The following is a 24,538-nucleotide window of genomic DNA, read 5'->3' on the forward strand; positions in this document are numbered from 1 at the left end:
TTTGAAGACATCACCTACTGCCAAACTCAAATGGCTTCTCAGCAAATAGGGTATGAGTACATTCCATCCTATTTGTTGATGTACCAAACCACTGACATGTTTTCTGAGTGTATGACAATCATTTCTCTGGGTAGGAGGCCCTGAAATCCCTACAATGTAAGGAGGACTGCTCTCAACTCAAAGACACTGATGTGACATTTGGCCTCTATTGATGACCACATTCATCCCTTTGAAATGCCCCCCCATTCAAGAAGGGAAGTGTTCATGGTGACTGTGGCTCTGGGAGTAGGAGGATGGAAGTGTCTGCCCTGAGCAACTGAAATGGACAAAATTCACCACTGAATATGGTATCAGCAGACCTGAGTCAAACAAACTCTGTAGTTAAGGGGCTATAGTTTTTGTGACCACATACAGCTAATTTCCACTGTAGAACTCTCATGTGGTATCTGGCCTATGGCACTATAATTACAGAGAAAGCCATTAGACTTAAGAGTCGTAATATGAATCGGGCTTGGGGCCTGGGATGTTTTTTCACCTGGAGCTACAGATCTTCTGGATTCAACTTGTGTTAGGGGAAGTTTTGCAATCTGATGTACTTTGTCTATGTGGCAGCCTATGAATTCTATGTGCTGAGTAGGGGATAGCTTGCTCTCATTGACGTTTATTGCAATTTACAAGTGAGTTGTTAGATATAAGAGGAATGACTGGTGTCTCAGTACTAAATCCCTGGATTCAGCAGTTAGAAGCCAGTTGTCTAAATATGGGAATACATGGATCCCTTGTAGCCCAAGATAGGCTGTCACAGCTGCCATTATCTTCGTGAACACCTGGAGGGGTTGTGTTGAGACCAAATGGCAGTGCCCTGAACTGATAGTGATTGGCTTCCAGCTAGAAATGGAGGAATCTCTTGGATTGCCACTGGATCTTCATATAGTAGGCATCCTGCAGATCAATAGAACACATCCAAATGTCCTTCCTCAGTGTAGGCAGAATGGACTGTACTGTGACCATCTGGAATTTTGTGTACTTTATATATTGATTCAGACTGCTGTAATCCAATATTGGTCTGATGTCCCAGTCATTTTTGGAATTAAAATGAACCCTGAATAGACTCTGAATCCTTGTTGGTCTTAGAGGACTAGTTGAATGACTCTTTTGTCAGGCAGGCGGCAAATGAGATCTATGGTAATTCAGGCAGAAGAGGGTTGCTGAGGGTACAGGAGGAGTCAGAGCTCTCATATTCAATACTTTCGTATAAGGTGCTGAGGTCGTATAAGACCAGATCCAACAAGCCACATGTTGAATTAGATGAAAAAAGACAACAATGGATACAGTATTCTAATAGGTTCATAGGTGTTTACTAGGCTAATGACCACAAGGGCCTTTTTAAGCCTAGCCATGCATCTCAAATCTCTGACAGTTCTGACACCCTTGATAAGTGGGGTGTATATTAAATTCTCGAAAGCCGACAATGTCGAATCTGACATTGTCGACACAAGAATAGCGAAACTGCAGACCATCGAAGAGGTAAACAGAAATCTCCAAAAGGGGAGATTTCCATTTATAAACCAAAAAAAGGTACAAGCCAGATAGCCAGTCCCAGATGATTGTTTATTCCGCAAATCCACGAACCAACACTGATAAATCACACTGCAAACCAAAGAACATTAACGTAGTATAAAATATCCTAACGTTTTCGTCGTATCACTTCATCAGATGAATACCACAATCAAAACTGACTGTTTAAATAGAAGTTTAAAATGTTGACATCCAATGAAAATACAAAAACAATTAAAACCTTGTTAAAATTGTGACGTGTTTGAAATATTTTGTTAAATGCTAAAAATATACCATATATATATATATATATATATATATATATATATATATATATATGTGTGTGTGTGTATTTAAAAGAACTGAGAATATTATTCTAAAAACTGAATGTTCACTATCAGGACCTGATTTTATAAATCAATAAAATAATAAAGAATTGAATAATATGTAAATAAAAGTGCGTCAAGTATATGCAATAAAAACAGCTCCATCTGTTGGTGAAAGTAAAAGCAATCTTAGAACATGAATATACTTTTCCAATGTTTCCCTGAGTTGTGATATGGATAACAAAAGTGAAAGCCATAACTGTTCAGTACTAAATCCTTAAAACATATTATGAACAAATTTAATGTTAAAACATTTTTTAAAAACAATAAATAATATAAATAATATAGATGCAAAGTAATAGTTTAAAAATATGAATAATATTGTATATGAGTGTATATGTGTATATTTTATAACTTGTGACCAACTTGCTTGTTTCGAGATTTCCATTTACTTCAATGTAGTGCGGTCTCAGAGTTGGTATATTTTAGTAGCGGGGGTATGTGGGGTGCAGGGGGGCTTGTCCCCCTGCCTACACCATTTGTTTTTTTTTTTTTGTTTTTGTTTTTATTTTTTTTTCAGAACATTCAATGTTTTAACAGTTCGATCAATAAGGGTCGACCTTTACTGATTCGAACTGTTAAATATTCGATGTTCCAATATAGACCCGATAAGTACCAGCATGGTCTTGGGTGATGAAACATTTACAAGCAATGGCTTGGGAGATGAACCATTTACAAATTGCCTGTGTCCATTAGAGACATAGGTGCCAAACCAGAGATGAATTTCCTGTTCTCCATCCAATTGTCTAAGTTGTACTTGAATTGGGTTAGGGAAGAACTCTGCTTCACATGGATGAGGAGCCTGTTCCAGTGACAGGGTAATCTCTGGGATACATACCTGTCTCTCCAGCAGGTCCTATTTATATCACTGGCAAGGTTCAAGTCCTTAGAACAGGTAATTCTGGTACTGTTTGTTTTGCAGGTATGCAGGATGTCCATCACAGTGGGGTCTGGCAATCCTTTGTATGTCAGGCATAGAGCTCTCCTCAAAAGCCTGTAGGAGACAGAATACAGGGATACAGCCTTGAGGCAGTCTGCAGAGGACATTTTACTTAAGCCCTGTATTCTTTTAGTGAGAAACCTCTGTGGACGTTCCAATTGTCAGATATGCCTGGTTACATACATACCAAAGGGGACATTGTACTCAATGATAGGTCTGATGAATGTCGAATACATTGGAACAATGACTTCCTTGGACTTAGATGTCATACCTTTGTTTATAGGTTGCACAACATAGAATGATTTCCTCACTGCTGCAGACATGATGGTGAAAGGCTAGATTACTATCTATGTGTGCCCCTAAGTCTCCGACTACTAGGTCAACTCTAAGGTGTGTTTTATCAATATGATAGCTACCAGAAGTGGATGACTTCCTGAATGATATTATTATGTAGTTCTTGGCATTTAGTTTAGTCCATGGCTCTGACACCAGTTGTTTGTTTGTGTAGCCCCTCCTGGAGAACATTTTGTCAGTGTGAGATTCAATGACAGCTCCTAATTTGCAATTATCTGCAAATTTAGTCAGCCAGAGACCACTGGCATTGGCTTTGACTTCAGAGAAGTAAATGCCAAAAAGGAGCTGCCCAAGGACTGATCCCTGAGGGACTCCACTGGTGACTGGTCTCATTGTAGAAGTGGACTCTCCAATTCTAACTTCCTGAGTCCTGTCTGTGAGCCAGTTGGCTATCCACCAGGTGACATACGAGTTTGTACCTAACCTGTTCAGTTTGTCAGCAATGCCTAAGTAGGGTATTGTGTCAAATGCCTTGACCAGGTGAAGGTAGCCAGTCTGAACCATTATGCCCTCATTCATTGTTTTGGAAGTCCACCAGGTTAAATAGGCATGATCTGCCCTTGACAAAAAACAAACTGGGTTGGGTCCAGTGTCTGGAGGTTTACTATATTACTACTAATCATTTCTATGATAATTCTATCCATGGCTTTACATATAAGACTGGTGAGACTTATGGGTCTTGTAGTTTCCAGGGTCTGTAGGTGGTCCACCTTTGTGCAGAAGGATGACTGATGCTGTTCTCCATTCAAGAGGTACAAAGCCTGTTTGAAGGCTATAGTTAAATAGCAATTCCAGAGGCCCTGACAGGTCATGTTTCATGCTATTTAGAAGGCATCCTTGGATATTGTTTGGGCCCATTGATGCAGTGTACTAGGCTTTAGACAGAGCATTAAGGCCTGTCTCCTAGTGATAGCAGGGGGAGTTATATTTGATGGTATTTCCTTAGGGAAGGTTGAGTGGGACAGAGGGATAAAGTTGGAGCTAAATATATCGGCCAGTAGGTTTGCTATATCTTCTGGCTCAGTATAGGTGGCTCCATTTACAATGAGCTCCGCACACAATTGTTTATTGCCTTTGAAGTTGCAGACATAGCTAAATAATGCCTTGTGGCTGTCCTTGGCCTGGTGGGCCAAATTCAACTCAAATTTGGCTTTGGTAAACTTTATTTGTCCTCTGAGATGTTTGTTCAGTTTGTTGAGAGTGCTTTTATCCTCCTGGGTGCTGTATCTCCTAATTTTTGCCAAGATTTTCTTCCTTCTGTTATACAGCCTATTGATTTTGTGACTCCACTAGGGTAGAAATAAATCATTTACAAAAGCAGTCCAGCAGTGTAAATGTTTCTGATACTTTCAGCAGTTTCTTAAAGACAGTGGCACTAGTGACAGTATGGCTGTAATACTTGCAAGGCAAATGATGCTGAAACTTCAAAATGCACAACCTTTGTCCACAGATTTAGGGACTCCTCACTGTTATGACCCATACAAAGGCAAATTCAGGGTAATGCCAGGCCAAAACAGAAGCAATTGTGAAGCCAGTGTTAATACCAGGTTAAATAAAACAGTTACAAATGTAATACATTATTTCTCTCTCTCTCTCTCTCTCTCTCTCTCTCTATCATTCTCATAACTAGAAAAATGTGTGGCCTTTGTCTTTCTGAATATCAAAGAACACAGAATGTCTTAGAAATGTGATGAATCCCCAGACCTGCTATCCCTGCCTGTTGATATTGTTAAAAAAGATGAAAGACCAGGAACTGTCCTCCTGCTGGGCTGTAATTGCTGATGGACCGAAGGCACTAACATGCATTCAGAATGCAGATAGTATAGTTGCTATGACAAATAAAATTACCAGCAACGGGATGACAATTTCATGGACACTGGGGCTGGGGGAAAGTCATTTTATGTAACTCTGTAAAAACAGAAGCTATTACAAAGATAATGTTAGTGCTGTCTTGTTTGTGTTGAATCATTTGTGAGTACTAGCTATTAACTTATCTAGGTTCAGTATTTGTGTTAAGCTATCTAGGGAACTTAGATATTTGAAGCTTATTTTTTTCTATATGCATCCTATTTTATTGACTCTTATTTGATTCTCTCCACCCTGGGTTGTGCTAACTTACATATAATTCACTCTGCACTTGTACTGTTTTTTTATTACTTAAATCTTCTTCTTCTTTCAGCTTTTTCCCTGGTTAGGGGTCGCCACAGCAGATCACCTGTCCGCTCATGACTGGCAGTGGAGTTTTACAGTGTCGAGTTACCAGCCCAGCATCCAACCTTCCACAGAAGGCACACACACACAGATGCACTCACACCTAGGGCCAATTTAGAGTGTCCAATCCACCTACAGCATGTCTTTGGGATGTGGGAGGAAACCGAGCACCCGGAGGAAACCCACGTGACCACAGGGAGGACATGCAGACTCAGCACAGAAGGCACCCCAGCTGAGAATAGAACAGGAAAACCTCTTGCTGTGAGGTGGCAACGCTAACTGCTGCACCACCGCAGTCTCCCTGTTTTTTATTACTTAAATAAAGTTCATTTATTAATCTTTAATCACTTGAGACTGGGGCATATTTATAAGTATCCTCTTATTAGATAAGCAAGAGTGTACAATGCATAAATATAATCACTATTTACACCATTGGTTAGAAAACTGTATGGCACATCTATCCTGCTCTGTACCCTATTTCACAACAGGTGAAGTCAGGCACAGAAAGGAATAAAACATGCAATTTTTTCTACTGGTGTCTCTGGTAAGGAACATCAATTCACTTTCACAACTAAGGTAGTGTCTGTTTAAAAAGAGATCACACTAATGTGTTTTCTATGCTACATACTGATTTATTATTAGCTTTCTCAAGAAATTTCTTTGAAAAACACTTCGGACGTCTTTTCCAGATGGCTTATTCAGAGAATATGCTGCTGTTATCTGTATCCCTACAAAATATACAGCTGATGAAACAAACTAAAATTCTAGCACTCCAGCCTACAGAACAGTTTGCCTCTCCATACAGAGCATCTCCCACCAATTCATAGCTGAATGTTTAAGAATCTACTCACTGGGTATGAGCATAGGTAACCGTTTTTGCATTAAAACACCTGATTATTCAGTTGTCTTGATTTTCTCCTTGGTGTGATACCACTGAAGTTAAATACCACTTGCTTGTCATAAATGTTAATCAACACTTACCATGAATATCCCAAACAGCATATTTAAAATGCATAACCCAAATAGTAAGCAATAGCTAGGATATGCCCATTCGTTGAAATGGGCATAACAGTACAAAAATGCAAGTAAACCCTTCAGGAGTGAAAACCTGTCAGGATGGAGAAAACATTTCACCTTTAGTTACTAAGGACAAGTGGAGGCATTTGATGTGTACAAGGACTGCTACATGTGGATGCAGAGGGTCCTTTTTCTTTTTTTTTTATAGAATCAAAGGACTCTTTTTAGGGATAATACACAAGATACCACTAGGGTTGGAAGAAAGACGGTGGGCAGTTTTCCACATTTTTTGGAAAATAAACTTAAAAAAGACTTTTTTTTTAATTCAGGAGATGGAACTGGTATCCTAAACATATGCCATTTTTGAGTGCTGGGCATTTGAGAACTACTTATATGGTCAATGATGAAAGTAGAAAAGATTGTGATCGCTTTTTTAATAATCTGAAAAAAGAACAGGATTTTTTAACCTGTGCTAGGAAATGGTGAACTGATCCACACCCAGTAATCTGAAACTGGCAACCTAAGACTGTGCAACTCTCTGAATTTTTGGGTTTTGTTGTCTGCAGTAATGGATTAAGTGACAGAAGGATGCAAATATAATATGTAAAAGCAGGATGTCACTCTTATATGAGCCAGTGACCATAGGCATGTAAGGCATTTGCCACAGAAAAAAATAAGAATCGCATAGGTTAAAGCCAGCAGCCAGAACAAAGAAAGGGGCTTTTATTGTGGTTCAGATGTGACAGACTTGAGAAATGTAAACATTCAATATTCCAGAGACACAGTTTATATACACAAACCATTATGTCATATGTGTACTTAAATACAACAATCTTTCAGTAATTTTGATGATTACTAATGAACCAAAAGCAAATGTGATTTGTCAAACTGCTGTACAGTCATTAATGACACCTCCCTACCACAACATCTAGTAATATTATGTATGACAGTACGTCCAACATCTGACACAAAAAGAGGTTGTGAAATGTTTATTATTCAGTATAAATAAGTAATACTGGTACATGGCTGAAATCAATTCAGATATGTTATAACTTCTACATTATGGAGAGAGAAAGATGTATGAATTTTGGAGATACCCTCACTCACCCCCCTCCATTACAACTTATGGGAAGCAAATGCTCTCATGGAAGGATCCCTGGTCCGTATACACACACACACACACACACACACACACACACACACACACACACACAAAGCCATTACTGCCTGCCATATCCTACTGTGGGATTTCTCAGTTTCATTTTATGCTTAAAATTGTACTGTATGTGAACACTTCACTCACTTCTCCATCACTTGACTTTTATAGACTATTACCTACCATTCTAAGACGGATTTCTGATATTTTCACAGCATAATAATACATAAACGTTAACACTACCTGCTAGGTATTTCTAGTTGTATAGTTTTCTACAAATTTTACATGTTATCTCTCCCATGGGGTGTTAACAATCAAGAATAACTGCACATATATACTATATACCTGTGTTTTTCCAGTTCCTGCATTGCCCACAACAAAAACAGAATGCCGAACTGCTACAAGTTCTTCAAGCTGGACAACCTATTAAAAAAAAGGCAGCTGTTAAAAACCAAACAATTCATATTAGTTCAAGCAGTGATCAAGTACTTTTTATACCCCAAAGATAACAGTGATGATCACTTCCTAACTCATCAGTCTGACTGCACTGTTGGTTATAGTGATCTATGTTCACAGACAAAAGAAATGCACACATAATGCAAGTTGGGGATTCATGCCTTCAGCTTCTATTGCACTAAATATAACATGAGTTGCAAAACACTTATAAAAATGCACCAAATAAAAAGCTGCACTGCAGACTGGTTTATATCCAATGCAATGGTATCAAGCCAATCGCTAATATCGCTTTCATTTTTCTCACCTGTGATACTTAACACATGCTCTTGTCATGAGTTTCTTTCTATTTTCTTTACTCATTACTCAAATATTTTTCTCCTGAAATTTGACCTAAATATAGCCCAAACAGTCAAGAATGTCAATAAAAAAATTGGTACTCTTTACAGAAATAGACAATACCTAACCAACAGCACAAAGGCTACCACTGCAACCATTGTAAGAACATACCTGATCTCCAAACTCCTATACGCCTCAGCCATTCTGACAAACCTAAAATAAAATCAGACCTAGCAAAATGAGATACCTGCTATAATAAAATCACAAAGTTTGTCACAGACTCCAACTTCAGAACACACTATTGCCTTGCACTCAAACAACTTAACTGGCTAGAACTACCTCAGCTCTTAACTTATAACCAACTTACTTTGGCCCATACACTTTTAAATCAACCTGAAAAAACCCTGCTCTTCAAAACCTTCTACTCCCCTACACTAGTAGCTGGTCTTTAAGCTCAAATAATAAATCCTTCTTAAAAGTTACCAAATCCAACAATGCCGCTGGAGATTCACTCTATTGTACATACATAGCCAAAATCTGGAACTCACTGCCAGATATACACACAACTACAAACGCTCTGCAATTTAAAAAAAAAAGACTCAAATCCCATTTATTGAATACAAAGCTATTCGTATGCACCACCCCTGGATAACGTATGAGTGCCTTCTTGCAGCTCCCCTCCCCAGCTGTCTAACTCCTCTATCCTCTCTTCCCCATTCTTCTTATCTTCTGCATGCCATCTTTTCCTTCACAGTAATTAGTCCGACTCAATCTCTTCCCCTAAAACGTTCAGCGACTTTTCTCAATTCGTAACTGGTCTACTTTCTCTTTATTAGTATCTCTCCCTGATAATATAGTATTATTTACCCATGTTATTTCTCCATAGTTATGCACATACATAAAGTTTTTGGTAGATACACATATGAGTATTCTCTGTTATCAGAAATGTGTATAAACTTTATCTCTATATGTAAAATTGATGTATAAAGAAGTCTGTATGTATTATACTGTATCTATATGTTACTTCCTGTTGTAATGTTTTGATATTTAGCACAATTGTCCTGTTGTAAATATGGAGCTTTTCTCCCCAGGCCTCCGCTGAAAAAGGAACTGTATCTAGTCAGACTTTCCTGTTAAACAAATGTAAAACAAACAAACAAATAAATAAATGCTTAACAGCATATTCTCTCTTCAGGGGACGTGAGCTTTTCATAAAAAACAATGTCCTACCATATTAGCTGCTATATTGCTGGTCCTTCCATGAAAAAGGTCTTAGGTTGGGTTCCACTTGGACAACAGTCTGAATTCAGTAATTTCTTTTCAGCACAGTCCTATGATAGGGGTTGTTAGCCAGTCAGTGTGCTCTCCATGAATAAGATTACATGTCATTTTATATATATATATATATATATATATATATATATATATATATATATATATATATTTATATATATATATATGTGTGTGTGTGTGTGTGTGCGCGCGCACACTTATATCCATAGTCCTCCAGTTCACCACCTAATCACTACTAAGAATCATTTGCAAATCCACAAATACTGTAGTTTGGCACCAAAAGACATGTGATAAAACAACAGATTCATGCCTGTATTATAGCTTAATGCTAAAAACAGCAGCTGACTGAATAATTACTTATACAGACAAGGATAGCAGAAAAATGTTTTTGACCCATCAAGGGAAGGCTGCTAGTAGATAGACTGATGCAATGTATCTCGTACATTTAACTATAAAGGTGGATACTATGATGGGATAAATGACAAAATAAACATGAGGACAAAATGAGCCAGAGGACGGTCCAAGGCTCTTATGGCCAAAGTGCTACAGTACTGACTTCTTTAAAGTGGCCTGAATTACAGTCAAGACAATAATGCTTGTTGACAATATGCACCAAGAACCAAATCGTCACATTACAAATGTCTGCAAAGCAGACATTCTAAAAGTAAGCATTGGAAGTAGCTACTCCGCTAATGCACTGAGCTTAGAATGCAGCTTTTGTCAACAAGATGGCCAAAAGAGGATTTTTAAAATGTAAACATCAACATTTTGCTAATATATTTGAATATACACAAATTCTGAGAAAATGGTATTGATGAGATTTCCCCTTACACCAAGATGCCACAAGCTTGAAGAAGATTAAGTAGCATGGGTAAATCCTTTAATAGTATTAGGGCAAGTTTTGATATTCTCTGTTTAACTTGAAACTGTAGTATAATGTTTTTATCTGTAATAATCCCAAGTTGTATTGTACATCACCAGAATGGGAAAGGCTCTCTCTTCCTTGGTTTCTGCAGCTTCCAAAAAAGACAGAGACAGATGAATGCATTGTTTCAAGGAAACATTCAAAACTAAATCAGGAGGAGACATGGATTGGTCCTGCAAATAGAACCATCCTTTATGAAGAACAGATACAGTTCACAACACACAAATGCCTGCAGCTCTGTAAAATACTAATGGTCACAGAAACAAAGTCTTCCTAGATTTGAACTTCAACACCACTGAAAGCTCACATGGTAGGCAGATAAGCCTGTCTACCTCATACAAGTCTTAAAGATAGGGGGAGCTCCATAACAAAAGACAGAGATGCAGAACTTCTTCAAGGAGCTGCTTGATCAGCCAGAGATGGGTCCTAATTATGCCCTCCACAAGGTCATAATTCACAGAAATAAGACAAGATATGAACCATAACCTTGGAATAAATGAAATGGAGATCATATGAATGCCTGAGGTAAGCCAGAAATATGTGAAACTAAACAGCTTGGGAGGTATGTGCTAATAAAAAAAAACGTTTTCCATTTAGCAGTGTAAACATACTAAGTAGAAGGCTTCCTAACAACTCTGATCAGTTCCAAGAACCCCACCAGCAAATCTAATGGAATAATGAGATTTACAGCAAAAGCCAAACCCCGAGGTAGTGCCAGTTGCCACCACAAGCAATTAGGGTTATGCCAATGCCTGGAAGAGGGTGAATCTGCTGTACAGATTAAGTCATCAGGGCCCTAATCTATACATTTCTCAGCCACCAAATGGCCACAAGAATGGATTTTGTTCTTTTTCACTGAATTCTAAGATGAGGAATGAACTCAGAAGAAAGGGCAGGAGGCATGCATTAAGTACCAATGCCAAGTAAGAAACATTGCATTCACCTCTACATTCCCTTATGTCCATTCTTGAGTTGCACACAGGTTGATGTTTGGAGTGAATGCCCCACCTCTGCAGATACTGATCAGACATGGCCTCTGAACCATGGGCTCAAGAACATGACTGAGAGGCAAAGTCATCAACAGTAACTAGTTATTCCAAAACGTTGGCACCAGCTCAATGAAAATGCCACAAAATCAGCTTGAAAGTGCCCATTTGACATATTTTCTCGTCAGCATTCAAACATTTGAGTAGCCACTTGGCTTATAGCTTCTGCATAACCAGTTGCTCATGGATTATAAACCCAAGACATTCCCTGGATATCTGTAGAGTCTCAGCAATTGTTTCAGCTGATATTCGCAGATCTGCCAAAATCAGGTCATGGACATGGTCAACAATTTCAGGAGTTGACACCGTTTGAGGACCCCCAGACCTTGCTGCATCTTTGGTCTCAAAATCTCCATGCTGAAAGTTTGCACACCACTTCTTCACAGATGAGCAAGAAGGGCACTTGTCACTCAATGTTTGCATCACACGTTCATGGGTTTCTTTTGGAGTTTTCCTCTGCAGGAATAGGAACTTCATGACGGCTCAGAATTCCACACTTGATAATTCAACACTTTTCGTTGACATGGTTCATTCAGTGATCTGAAACAATGTCAAAACATAGGGTTATGATTCTGCAAACTAGCACTTTACAAGATGAAATGGTCCTCTTTTCAGTTACAGAGGCAAAATAATGTTCAAAATTTAGAAAGCTGGTCAGGCTTAGAACTTTTAGAACTTCCTTACATACATTACAAGCCATTTTGACACAACTGTAGCTGCAAACATTGTACATCACTTATAATCTATCCAGTTAATGTCAGTCACACATTACATGGCTCATTCAAATCCTGCCTTCTTTTAAACCTAATTCCTCCTCTGCATGTACTGTTCCCACAATTCCCATTTTTCCTATGTAATTTGCTCCTACCCTTTTCTAAAGGTCCCAATTCTAGTTGTTTTATCTCTGTTACTATTCTCACTATTTCTGATAAAGTTGGTTTAGACTATGACTTCTATTTTCCTAGTAATAACCTTTTTTGGCAACCACCATAATTAGATTCAGCCATAGCTCAAAAAAAATGTAATTTCCTTAGTTACACCAATTTACTCACCCAGGATCTCTGACAGAGCAGTCTGAAGGGAATCTTTAAAGTCTGCCAACTCATTACACTCCCAGAAAATATGTTCCCAGTTACCTCTTTCTTCCCCATCACACCTCCAACATTTGCTGTCTACCTGAGGAAAAATTCTTTGGAGTCTACTTGCAGTACAAAAATGCCTAAATAAACACATCAAGCAAAGATCCTAAATATTCTAGACTTTGCTGCATATTTGGGCGGCATACATATTTCTCCCTATTGTTTCTTTGTGAATTGCTTATCCGGTCTCTCTTCCCAATCCTTTCTAACCTCCTCTGATTAATTCTTATAGTTATCATGCAATATTTTATGTGCTCTACTAATTATTACTTTCTTAATGACAACTTCTGTTCTAAATTGCACTAAAAACTGTACTAGTGCTAGTCTTTCATTTAATACCCCGTATTTCTTTCTCTTTGCCAATACTCTGATATCAATACTTGACAGGGAAGACAATCTCTGACCTGCAGTCCAAATAACTTCTTGGTGTCTTCCCATTCTGTTACCTTTTCTCTCCAGTTATTTGCTCCCCATACTTTAGTTCCTTAGCCAGTTTTCTCTAATAAATTCCAGCCCCCTCTTAACTATTTTCTGTAGCCCTAATTGCAGTCATCCCTATTGGCAGAATCTTTCTCCATTCCCATGTTGGCTTAGTTCTTAGAATACTTTCTACTACTTTATTTGTATGATTATTGTTATTCTCCTTAAAGGTCTGCATCCAGAATCCCAGTCTCTCCTTGTTTCTTGAGGTTCCCGTTTCATCATCTCTCTCCACTCTGGATTAGTTTTCTGCTTGTGCTATGTACAGGATCCTCAACTGGGCCACTCAGAAATATCCCCCTCAAACTGTGCAATCCCAATCTGCTTCGTTCTGTTCTAAGAATCAGCCCATCCCACTTGACTCTTGCAGTTTCCACCCCTGAGACAAAACACCCCAACTCTTTATTAATTACTATCCAAAACTTCTTCTCCAGTTGACAAAACATTCCCAACCTGTATACAACACCAAAGGGACCAAAAACACCCTAATTGTCCACATCTTACTATTAATATCCACATAACGAACCTTCCATTTTCTCAGGTTTTGTATTACCACTTTTTAGTCTCTTCCCACACCCCCTCAGCCACCACACTGGAATCATGTTTAATCTATACTCCTAAATACTTCATTTTATCATACCCCAATAAATACGGATATTGCTGAACACTGCCATCACCTCTGTTTCAGCTTTATTAACCCTGTTTCCTGAAAGAATTTGAAACTGTCTCAAAATGTTCTGCAACACTGTAATGTCCCCTTCTGGTTTTGTCATATATAAAACAATATCATCTGTAAAAACAGCCAGTCCCTCTTGACCACCATAGCAATTATATCTCCGAATTCCTGAGTCCCCACCATCCTAGCCAAACGCTCTAAATACAATGCAAATAACAAAGGGGAGAGAAAAAAACAATTCCCAGCTCCTCTGCTCAAGCAGAAACTAACAGAGAGGATCCCAACCACCTCAACCTTTGCCCCGATCTCTCATACATTCTCCCAATCAACCTTATAATTTTATCAGGGAATGCAAATGCTTCCACCACCCCACCTATAAAGCCCAGTCTACTCCATCAAATGCCCCCTTTGCAATAAGACCCACTAACAACAGTGGTATTCTCCTACATTCTGCTTCCGTCTGGATCAGCAGCACCCTGCCAACATTGTTAAATGTTTGCCTCCTTTCCACAAAACCACACCAATCCATATCAGTCCTGCCATCTCTCTTGCCACCCTCCTAGCCACTATAGACACAAACATTCTATAATCACAGTTCAGCATTGAAATGAGCCCGCACAAAGCCAGATCTGATGAATCCCACCCCCCAGTACCACAGCCATCGCTGACTTCTTCCAAAATGTCAGTACTTCCCCTGTCTTAAAATACTGTTAAACAAAACATTCTAGATCTTTATCAGTTTCTTTTCTCCTAGCTTCCAAACCTCCACAGGAACACCATCCATTCCCAGGGACCCCCTTGTAGACGGCCACACATCACAATTTTTAACTCATCTCCTCTTTTCCTTATTATTAGTAACTGAGCATCCTTTGCCTCTAATCTTGATTTCAATATTTCTCTGCTTTATACAGAATTTCACAGAACATCCAAAATATTTCTAACACTTCTGCAGGATCCCTTGTTATCTTCCTTGTTATAGGCTCCGTAAGCTTCATGACAGCCCCTTCTACTTAGTGGAATATAAATACATGCCAGTGTAATCCTCCTCCCTTGCCAGTAGCCTGTTAGTACTATAAATCAACCATTATTGTCTTTTTATTCTCTTCTATTACTAGTTAATGATACCACATATATTGAGCCTGTGGACATAGCTAACCTGTTGGCAAACAGATTCTGTGAAAACTTCACTCCCCTGTCCCTGCTACATGTATCCCATGACATCCCTACCACCTGTCCCCTACCTTACATCTCTAAAGAGCAGGTCATAAATTACCTCTCTAAGGCCAAAAACGCAGCCTCTATGGGATCTGGTAACATCTCAGGCTGCATCCTACATGGGCTCCAACATGAATTAGCAAGATCACTGGGTACTCTTTTCAATCATAGTCTAAGCACAGGCTTCATCCTAGCTGAATGGAAAATGGTCACCAGTGTTCCCTTGCACAAAGGTGGTGCTTCCACTGACCCCGAGAACTACAGAACTATTAGCCTGCCTAGCCTTATCTGCAAGCCCATGGAGCAAATCATCATGAACCTTATCAACAAAGATAAAGGTAATCTCCAAACACTTGACCCTAATCAGTTTGGATTTGTCAAAGGGAGACCATGCCAATTAAACTTGGTAGACTTCTTCAAGACAGTTACCAAGGCCCTGGTACAAGGGAAATCTGTACATACAGCCTACCCAGACTTAGCCAAGGCTTTTGATACTATCCCCCACTCAGGCATCACTGACAAACTCATTGATCTAGGTATCAACTCTTACATTATTAGATGGGTCGCTAACTGGCTCACTGGTAGAAAACATACAGTCAAAATAGGGGAATCCACCTCCAAAAGCAGACCTGTAACCAGTGGTGTTCCACAGGGATCAGTCCTGGGACCTCTACTGTTTGGCATCTATTTCTCCTAAGTACAAGCAAAAACTAAAGGTTTTTGGCTGACAAAGTTTGCTGATGACTGCAAACTGGGAGCGGTTATAGAATATCCAAATAATGTCAACATCCTACAAGAGGGTCTTACACAAACAAATGATTGGTGCCAAAGTCATGGCCTTAAACTCAATGCAAAAAAATGTATTATAATCCCTTTTAGTAAGAGAGATGTTCCTGTTAACTAAAACATCAATAGCAACACCCTAAGTACACACTCAGTGGTGAGAGACCTGAGCACACAGGTTGGCAGCAACATTACCTTTGATCATCATTTCTCCAGAGTGGTAAGAAGGGCATTCTATATTGCTCATCTCCTACGTAAAGGCATTGCCTCCAGAAAAAAAGAAGATATAAGCTCCCTATACTCTTCCCTCATCAGACCAATAAATGAGTTAAACACCCCTTTTGGTATGTACTTTTCCATGTACCTGCAGCAACTGGAGAGACCACAAAGGTTCCTCACAAGGAACAGTCAAGGTCTTCAGCATCTGCCAATTTGGATAGTCTGAAATGACTGTCACTTTATTCTGTTTCATACAGACTACTCAGAGGTGATCTCTGCCTTGCATATAAGGCAATCTCTGACCCTGCTTTACTGGAAATGCTGCATATCCACAAGTCAAATGATAGATGGGTTACTCGCTCTAAAAACTTTAATCTGGTATGTGACATTAATAGAACCTGCTGGAGGGACAGATTTGTCTCCCAAAGGTTACCAAACCTTTGGAACAGACTCCCATGTCATGTCAAACAGAGCACCTCATTGGCCCTTTTCAAAAGCAATCTGGACGACTGGATGGGTAACTGTAAATTCAACCCGGGGGGTTCCACCGGTGTCCCTCTTGGACAGGGGCAATAGATCCTGATCATGGAAATAAGGGCAGAACTTGGCTAGGCTTGTAAAGGCCCGTAGGACCATTAGCCTAGTAACTTCCTATAATCCTACTGGAACTTCTCTTACAATTAATATAAGTACTCCCCTCTTCCTTTGCCCCAGGTATCCCACTGAATAACATCCTGAAAACCTTTCTTTATCAAATTCACATATTTAGTTCTTTTCAAGTGTGTCTCTTGTAGCATAGTTATTTGGACTCTACATTTTTGATGTAGTTCACTACTATTTTTTTGTATTTATCTGCGAGACTACTGACATTTAAAAATATTACAAAAAGAATCATATTCTTGAAAAGTTATTTCACCTTTTATGTATAAAAATGTTTTTGTTAAATGTCATGTTCCAGCTTTTGTGTTACATGCATATACTGTTTGGCAGGTTAATGTTTTATACAGTTGTTTCTTGCCATCTCCATTTGAGCCTATGTGACATCTTACAAAACTTTTTGTTTTACTGAACATCCTCAAACAAAAAAATAAACACACGTCTAATGCCCCCCTAAAACCTACTAACTTAATAATACACAAAACTATATACATCTTCAAATGTTGAAGTCTTACCCCTTAATAGGAAAAAAAGTTCCAAACTGACAGCCACACACACAGACTCGAGCTAAACAGAAAGAAAGATTATCCATGCTAAGATGCATGGTAGAGCCTGTGATTCTATTAAGTACTGTCTGGTTTTGCCTAATCTTTATAGCTCTTCTATCTGGGAAAACACTTGAATGCTTCCAGAAAACATTTTCTCCATGCCATTTATCTTTATCTGATTGTCAGCTAGTGACATGAGAATCAGATACATGACTGTTTACTAGAAAAAAGACCTTATGATATTCGATATTCTTTTTATTGACTTACTTTCTGTTAAAACTTGCTACTATATAAAGCCAATGACCTTAATCCAGTCATACCCCTAAGCAAAAATGAGAGTGTCATGCTCTTTTAACCAGATCCTTTTTTCCACACTGTGGTCCTACATTTCTTAAAACTGAACAAGAAGAAAGAGAAAAGACGGGAGGAAGAAACAAAAAGAATAAACAGAAGCAACTATTTTTATTTGTATCCACATTACACTTAAAAATAAATGAAAAAAACTGTATAACATGCAGAGAAAATCATGCGCCACTTAAATAATACTGTTAAGAAAAAAAATTTTCTACTTACATTTAACTCTCTCCCTCCCCTTCTCCTCTCCTGAGTATTTTTCTGAACATTAATGAAATGAAGTAGGGTATATGCTTTATGGAGTCCCCTACAAGTTTAACAAGTCCAATATTTTCATAATTAAGTGCTCTGTTTTGTTTCACAAATACAATTATCCTTTGTAATCCCACGTGTCAGTTTCCAAGTTACTGATTTTAGTCTCCAAACTTTAATGACATGAAGTAGGGCATATGCTTTAGAGTTTAACAAAGTCCAAGAAAGTCCAATATTTCCAGATTCTCTTGTGCTATTCCTATTCATCTCCATCTCCCAAACCCTGTCTCTGCTTCATCTCCACTGCACTCTTGATTCTTCTTGTCATCTCTTGTACTTTTTTCCCCCTCTCTCAAGCATTTTCTGTTTTAACACTGGGAAAGGTTTCACTGGCACAGTCTCTCTGTGGTCTTCATTACCAGAAGAACAAGAAGCAGAATTTCCTTTTGTTTTACAGCTCACTTTTTGTTGGGCAAACTTTTGTATTTTTCCTTAGCATGTACTTCATCAAAAAATTTTTTTGTTCCTCCAGGGAAAAATATTTTGAAGACAGCTGGGTACAGCAGTTTGAATCTCATGCCTGTTTTTCGACATTCCCTATATAATGGAGTAAATTTATTCCTCTTCTGCCTGAGAAGTCATTCTCCACAAACACTCTTATTTTCTCCCACTTTTAGTACTTTGTCCTTCTGCTAGTAATATTTCATTTTTACTATTAAAGGTCTAGGCTGTTTTCTCATAGCCAAGTTTGAAGCGTACACATGATGTGCCATTTCAATTACTAATTTCTGTTGTGGAATACTAGCGCAGCTGGTTGTTTGTGCTTTTGTGAAATTAATACAGTTTTGTTCCTTCTAGCTTCTCACGTACAGCAGAAAATCTCAGCTTTTCTTTACGTGTTCCATCCTCTAATTCTATTATTTTTTGAAACATCTCTTCTTGTGCAATCTCATATTCAGCCAGCCTCTGGGTTTTGCAGTTTTATCCTCTCATCTGAGTTATCTATTTTTTCCAGCCTTTTATTGTTTGAGTTGATATACTCCATCAGTGCTTCATTTATTTTTGTCAGGTCTGTATGCAATTGCTTTATACTTTCCTCAAGGTTACTGGAAGTCATATCTGGAGCTTGCACTTATTTTTGCTGAACAGATACAGTACTTCTCCCAATCAGTGTTTTTTTATCACCTTTTGTAGCTGATTTTCCTTCAGGTCCTCTGTATTTCTTTTTTCTTGGCATCCAGGCAGTGCACGTACTAGTTAGTTACTGAAATTTACACATAAATCCAGGTCCACTAGCTCTTTCTGCTAAGTTTCTGTTTTCACACTGGGAGAGACAGAATTAAGCTGCTAATCAATGTGCAGCCATCTTGGAAGTCCCCATAGAGGTCTTCCTTGACCTAAGACTGAAAGATCTACCATCTTTTTCAGGGCCAACTTAACCTGGTGTTCCAAGTATAGGAGTGGGTAAATGAACGACTCAACTCTCTCTGAACTCCATCACTTAAAAAGAACAAGTAGACTGTAACATCATTATCCCCCTACTTCTTTCCATCCATGTTCATCTCTGAAACAGAGGCTTCAAAATCCTCTGACTACAGATATGAGCTGCAGATAGTATCAGAGCTACTATTACCAATGGACATGAGCTTGTAGAGGGGTGAGCAGGGTACAGACTGATGCCAGGGTACCTGAATAAATGCTTCAGGATACACCACCTGAAGACAGCATGTGGAAGGAAGCGTCTCACACTGTGGTTGGTGCAGGATCCAAACCCATAGACATAGCTAGCAACTCTGGTGCCCTGCGGACAATAAATAAAAAAGGGTCCTCAACTAAATAAAGCTCTTTTTTTCTTTTTAAAAATGTATCAAAACACTTACTGCATTTGTAGCAATTGTATTCTGCAGTTTAGACCACTCTGTATCACAAATGTAATACATGTATTCATTTCTGAATGCTGGTAATGCACTAAAGACTTGTTGTACCCCCTACCACTTTGCAACTAGAGCAGCCGCCCCCCCCCTTTGCCCCACCCTAGCTATGCCTCTATCAAAAATATTAACCTACTGCTATAACCATGCACATGCATCACAAAACTTACTCTTACCAGACATCAAACTACTTATTTATTTTATTCTTACTTTGCTGTCCATGTGGGTGGGACTGGTTCAAGAATCCTTTTCAGCCATGACTGTGGTGCATATGCAGAGTTAGTGGTATAATAGAAATTAAAGTCATTTCAGTTTTAAAGATATGACAGTAATCCAGATACAGAATATATTTGTTTTTCCATGTTATACAATTAAATCTACTTATTCCTCCATGCTATTCAACAGAATAAAGATTCATAACACTGTATGCAGCCTACAGTGTTAACATTTTATAAGGACTGGGCAAATGAGTGTAACAAATTAAATTATGTATTTATTTATTTTTGGAGATGGGACACAGGATCTGAATTCCTAAACATACTAAGGCCTTGGTAAGTTTAATTCTGTTGGCTGCCGAATAGGTAATTACTAGAAAATGGAAATCAAAATCTAAACCAACTATACTTGTAGTAGTGAATATTTTAAAAGAGATAAAAGAACAGAAGTGGGATCTTTATAAAAGGGTAGGAGTACATTACATGAAAGAAATGGAAACTTTGGGAAAAATACATGCAGAAACAATGTTTTGGAAGAAGAATGAAGTTTAAGAGAAGGGAGGAATTGAATAATTTATGCAATGTTACCTAGATTATAGCAAAAAGCCGAAAGACACAACAACAACAACTTAGATTATAGGAAATACAAATAATTATGTGATTCATAGGTTCATAGGTTCATAGGTAGGTACTAGGCTATCGGCCCCGGGACCTATACAAGCCCAGCCAAAAAGGTACCCTGGCTTTTGCCACCCAAGAAAATTATTTTCCTGTGCCACTGTCGAGCAGAGCCACAGAGGTGATCCCCTGGGTGAATTTCCTATTTCCCATCCAATCATCAAGATTTTTCTTGAAGAGTGCTAATGAGGAGCTTTGTTTGATATAGATAGGTAGTTTATTCCAGAGTATGGGAAGTCTCTGGGACAGGAATCTAGCCCTCTGGCATGTTCTGTTTATTGTGGTGACAAGGTTTAGGTCCCTAGAGCGTGTAGCTCAGAGGGATTGATGTATAATTTTTGTAAATGTGAACTTGTTAATATGGTTTGACTACTTTTGCATAAATGTAAGTCTGACTATGTCACAAGTGATATTTCAAAAAAGGTGTTTAAAAACATTTAATAATGAGCAGTCATACAAATCTTTATAGAAATAAAATATCTCCTACGGAGGGGGATCAGTTGAAAGTATTACATCTTTAGATCTGCAATTGGGTTCAAAAAAGAGAATTTGACAGGCAGTTGAGATAGAGCGAGGTGGAGACTAGCTCTTGACAAGAAAATATATGCAAACTCTATCTTGTTTTAAGAGGCTCTAAGTCTGTAACCTGTCTACTTTCTGTGGGAATTTGGTTCCAGTTAGCAGGGATAATTCTACTGAAGCTTTTTTTTCTCTCTGGATAAGAAGGGAGTCTATTAGTGTTAACATGCCATTTTTGCAACTTCTAAGAGTATATGGAGGGATCTGTTTTGTAGTTTGTTCTTAGGGATTGGCAAAAGTCAGTAAAAAAGAAGGGTGGATCGTGATGTAACTGGAAGCCAGCCTGCTTTCTGTAATGCAACATAATGATGTGTAGAGAGACTGAAATCTACTGATGCAATTTATGGCTGTTTGGGTTTCACTAATATTGTGGGCCAAGTGGAGGGAGATGATGGGAAGTGCATATTATCTGAGTATGGAAATGTTTTAGTAAGGCCAGTCTTTCTTGGTAAAGTGATTTAATATGGGGTAAGCAAGCTTACAGCTCTCAACCACCAACTTCCAGGATCGGGGCAAACTCAAAACTTGGGAGGGACAAAAGCTCCAAACAAGGGACACTTTTAAAATACTGGTACTACTTACTAAAAATTTAAAAAAGAACAAAATAACACAAGTTAACTTGATTATTCTGAAGTGAATTAAGTCTGTAACTTTTAAAACTGTCATTATTTTCTGACAGTAATCTATCCTGTTTGCTCAAAAAAGAAAATCATAGGTTCTAAGACAGACAGAGCAAAATTTTCAACCAAAATCAGAGATAATTGTGAGGTATATAAACAGAACGGAAACCTTAGCAACCATTAGTTCAGTGTGGGGTTTACATGACAGCGGCTAGTCTAAAATAAGGACACTGTGTATTGTTTTTCTCTGCTGTGGAAATGTGCTCGCCTTCTGGCTTTTATACCTGAAATGTGTGTGTGTGTATGTGTGTGTGTGTGTGTGGTGGATTAAAGAGAGTTTGTGCTGTGTACCAAAAAAATGATAATAATACAAAGGCTGTCTTGGAGACATTCTGAGTTAATTTATTGCTTGCCAGCAAATGCACCGGGGACATAAATCTGTTTGAATAGAAACTGATTTGATATTGGGGATCTGCCAGGGTTTCTGTGGAGCATGTCATCAGCAATAAAGATCATCCCTGGGATTCCATAACGTCTACACTAAGTGTACACCCTTCTGAGTGAACAGACAACACAGGTTAACTCACACCTTCTTCCTCCTAATTTTAGTTTTCCTATTGATTTTTTTGCAGCTTTAACTATTGGCAAGGATTCATAAAGGTTACTACAAAGTGCAGATTACATGTACACTTAGTGTAATCTTTCTAAGTGACTAGAAAGCTCAAAAAATGTGGTAAGGATGGTCTTGAATACATTCCGTGGATACTTAGTGTAGGTTTTTTTGAATCCGGCCATACGTCCTTAATAAACAGTGAAAATAATATAAGGCCTAGGATGGAGCCCTGAACGACTGGCCAATAAAGTACACATTTCTATAAGTTGCCTAACTGAACTACAAAGGCTCTATCTGATAAATATTTTAAGAACCAAGTGAGTGTGTTTGACCCAAATTCCAGTTTAGTTTACAAAGTAGTATGGTCTGATCTATACTTTCAAAGGCTCCATGAAAGTCTATAAAAGTTGCCCCAGACAGTCAGCACTTTTCATGAAAGCCAATATTGTATCAGTCACAGTATAGATCGCTGTAAGGGTGTTGTGACTGCTTCTAAATCCATGTTGTACACCAGTTAGGGGATCATATTTGGTCAGTTCTTCAAAGAGCTGATCATAAACCACTTTCTCAAATGTCTTTGTGATAAGGCAGCAGATGAATACTGGCTGAAAGTCCTGTGGAATGTGTATAACGAGGTTTTAAAAACAGTAATTATGAAACTGTATTTTAACGGGATGAGAAACATTTCTGGAGCAGACAGGTTGAAGATACATACCAAAGGCTTAGATAGTGGCTTGGTACACATTTTCAAGAAAGCGGGAGGCAAGTAATTTGAATTTTGGTTAAATTTCATATGTAATTTTTTAAATATTTTTGACAGACTTTGCTGATATTTCCCTGAAATAAAACAGGAGTGAGCACAGTGTGAGACAGAGAGGAGGAGTAGATTAGAAAATTGGATAGCATGAGAGGTTGCCTGTATTTATGTGGAAGGAACAGCATCGTTGGAGCTTTGGAATGGAAGGCTGTGACGTGACTGGATTAAGCAGAAGGGTTAGATGAGAGTGCTGAGTTTATTGGACAGGTTAAGAGCATTTTGAAAGCTGTAAGTATGACAATGCTGGCTATGCTGTTATTGTTAAAACATGTTATTCTCCTGACTACCATCCAGACTTGTTCAGATTGCATTGTGTGGAATTAAGTTTAGTGCAGAGATATGGTATCTTGGCATTTTTAATTTCTAGTTTGCAATTATGTCATGGAAGTAAGAAGAACTGGTATTCTTCATTATTTTCTGTAGTTTTGCAAAGTGACCAAGCTCTGTCCTTGTCTTTCATGAGCTTTTTATGGTGGTACTAAGCCAAGGCCAGTATTGGCTTGACATCAAGACCCTTAAGGTGTGAGCTCCACCATGTAATGGCCAGGTGGCCTTTCTCTGACTAGGACCTGTAAGCCTGTCCCAGGAAGACAGTCTCTAGTCACAAGCACCATTGATCTGAAAACAGACAACTCTAGGGAAAGATCTCCAAAACCAATCTGAAGAGTCAAGGCTTCCAGCCTATCACCTAAAGACAGGACAGTGCAGAAACCCTGAGATATATCCCACAGAGTGGGAGCTGTGGGCACACCTCCCCATCACCAAGTTTCTTAATCAAATTTGAAGACCGTTTAAAGCTTCTACCCTTGCTAGCTGAAGAGGAAGGCTTCAACTGATGAGAGAAGGAGACAAGCTGTATACTACAGTCACAACCTGAGCAGTTTATGGCCTGAACCTGGTCTCTAAGTGCTTGTTCTTGCAGTGATGGACAAGTAAAAGCTGCAGCTGTCATGCAAAACTACTGACTGCTACCATTTTTGGTAGACTTTAACAATGTACTCTTCTCAGAGATTATACAGATGATGCCATTGTTGGTGTTGTCTAGCAATGTGACTGCCACATGGACAACTATTACAACAAGATTT

General features: G+C 38.6%; 1 protein-coding gene across 1 annotated transcript in view; it reads right to left on the reverse strand.

Moving 5' to 3' along the window:
- DNAH11 (dynein axonemal heavy chain 11) overlaps window positions 1-24,538 on the reverse strand; it is a 4,606,558-nt gene that overhangs the window by 2,957,628 nt on the left and 1,624,392 nt on the right. The window contains exon 39 of the mRNA XM_044065542.1: window positions 7,967-8,044. Within this exon, the coding sequence (XP_043921477.1) occupies window positions 7,967-8,044 (78 nt within the window). The remainder of the gene's footprint in view (window positions 1-7,966; window positions 8,045-24,538) is intronic.

This window comes from Protopterus annectens, chromosome 3.part0 (assembly GCF_019279795.1).
Source record: "Protopterus annectens isolate FY-2018-M chromosome 3.part0, PAN1.0, whole genome shotgun sequence".
NCBI lineage: Eukaryota > Metazoa > Chordata > Ceratodontiformes > Protopteridae > Protopterus > Protopterus annectens.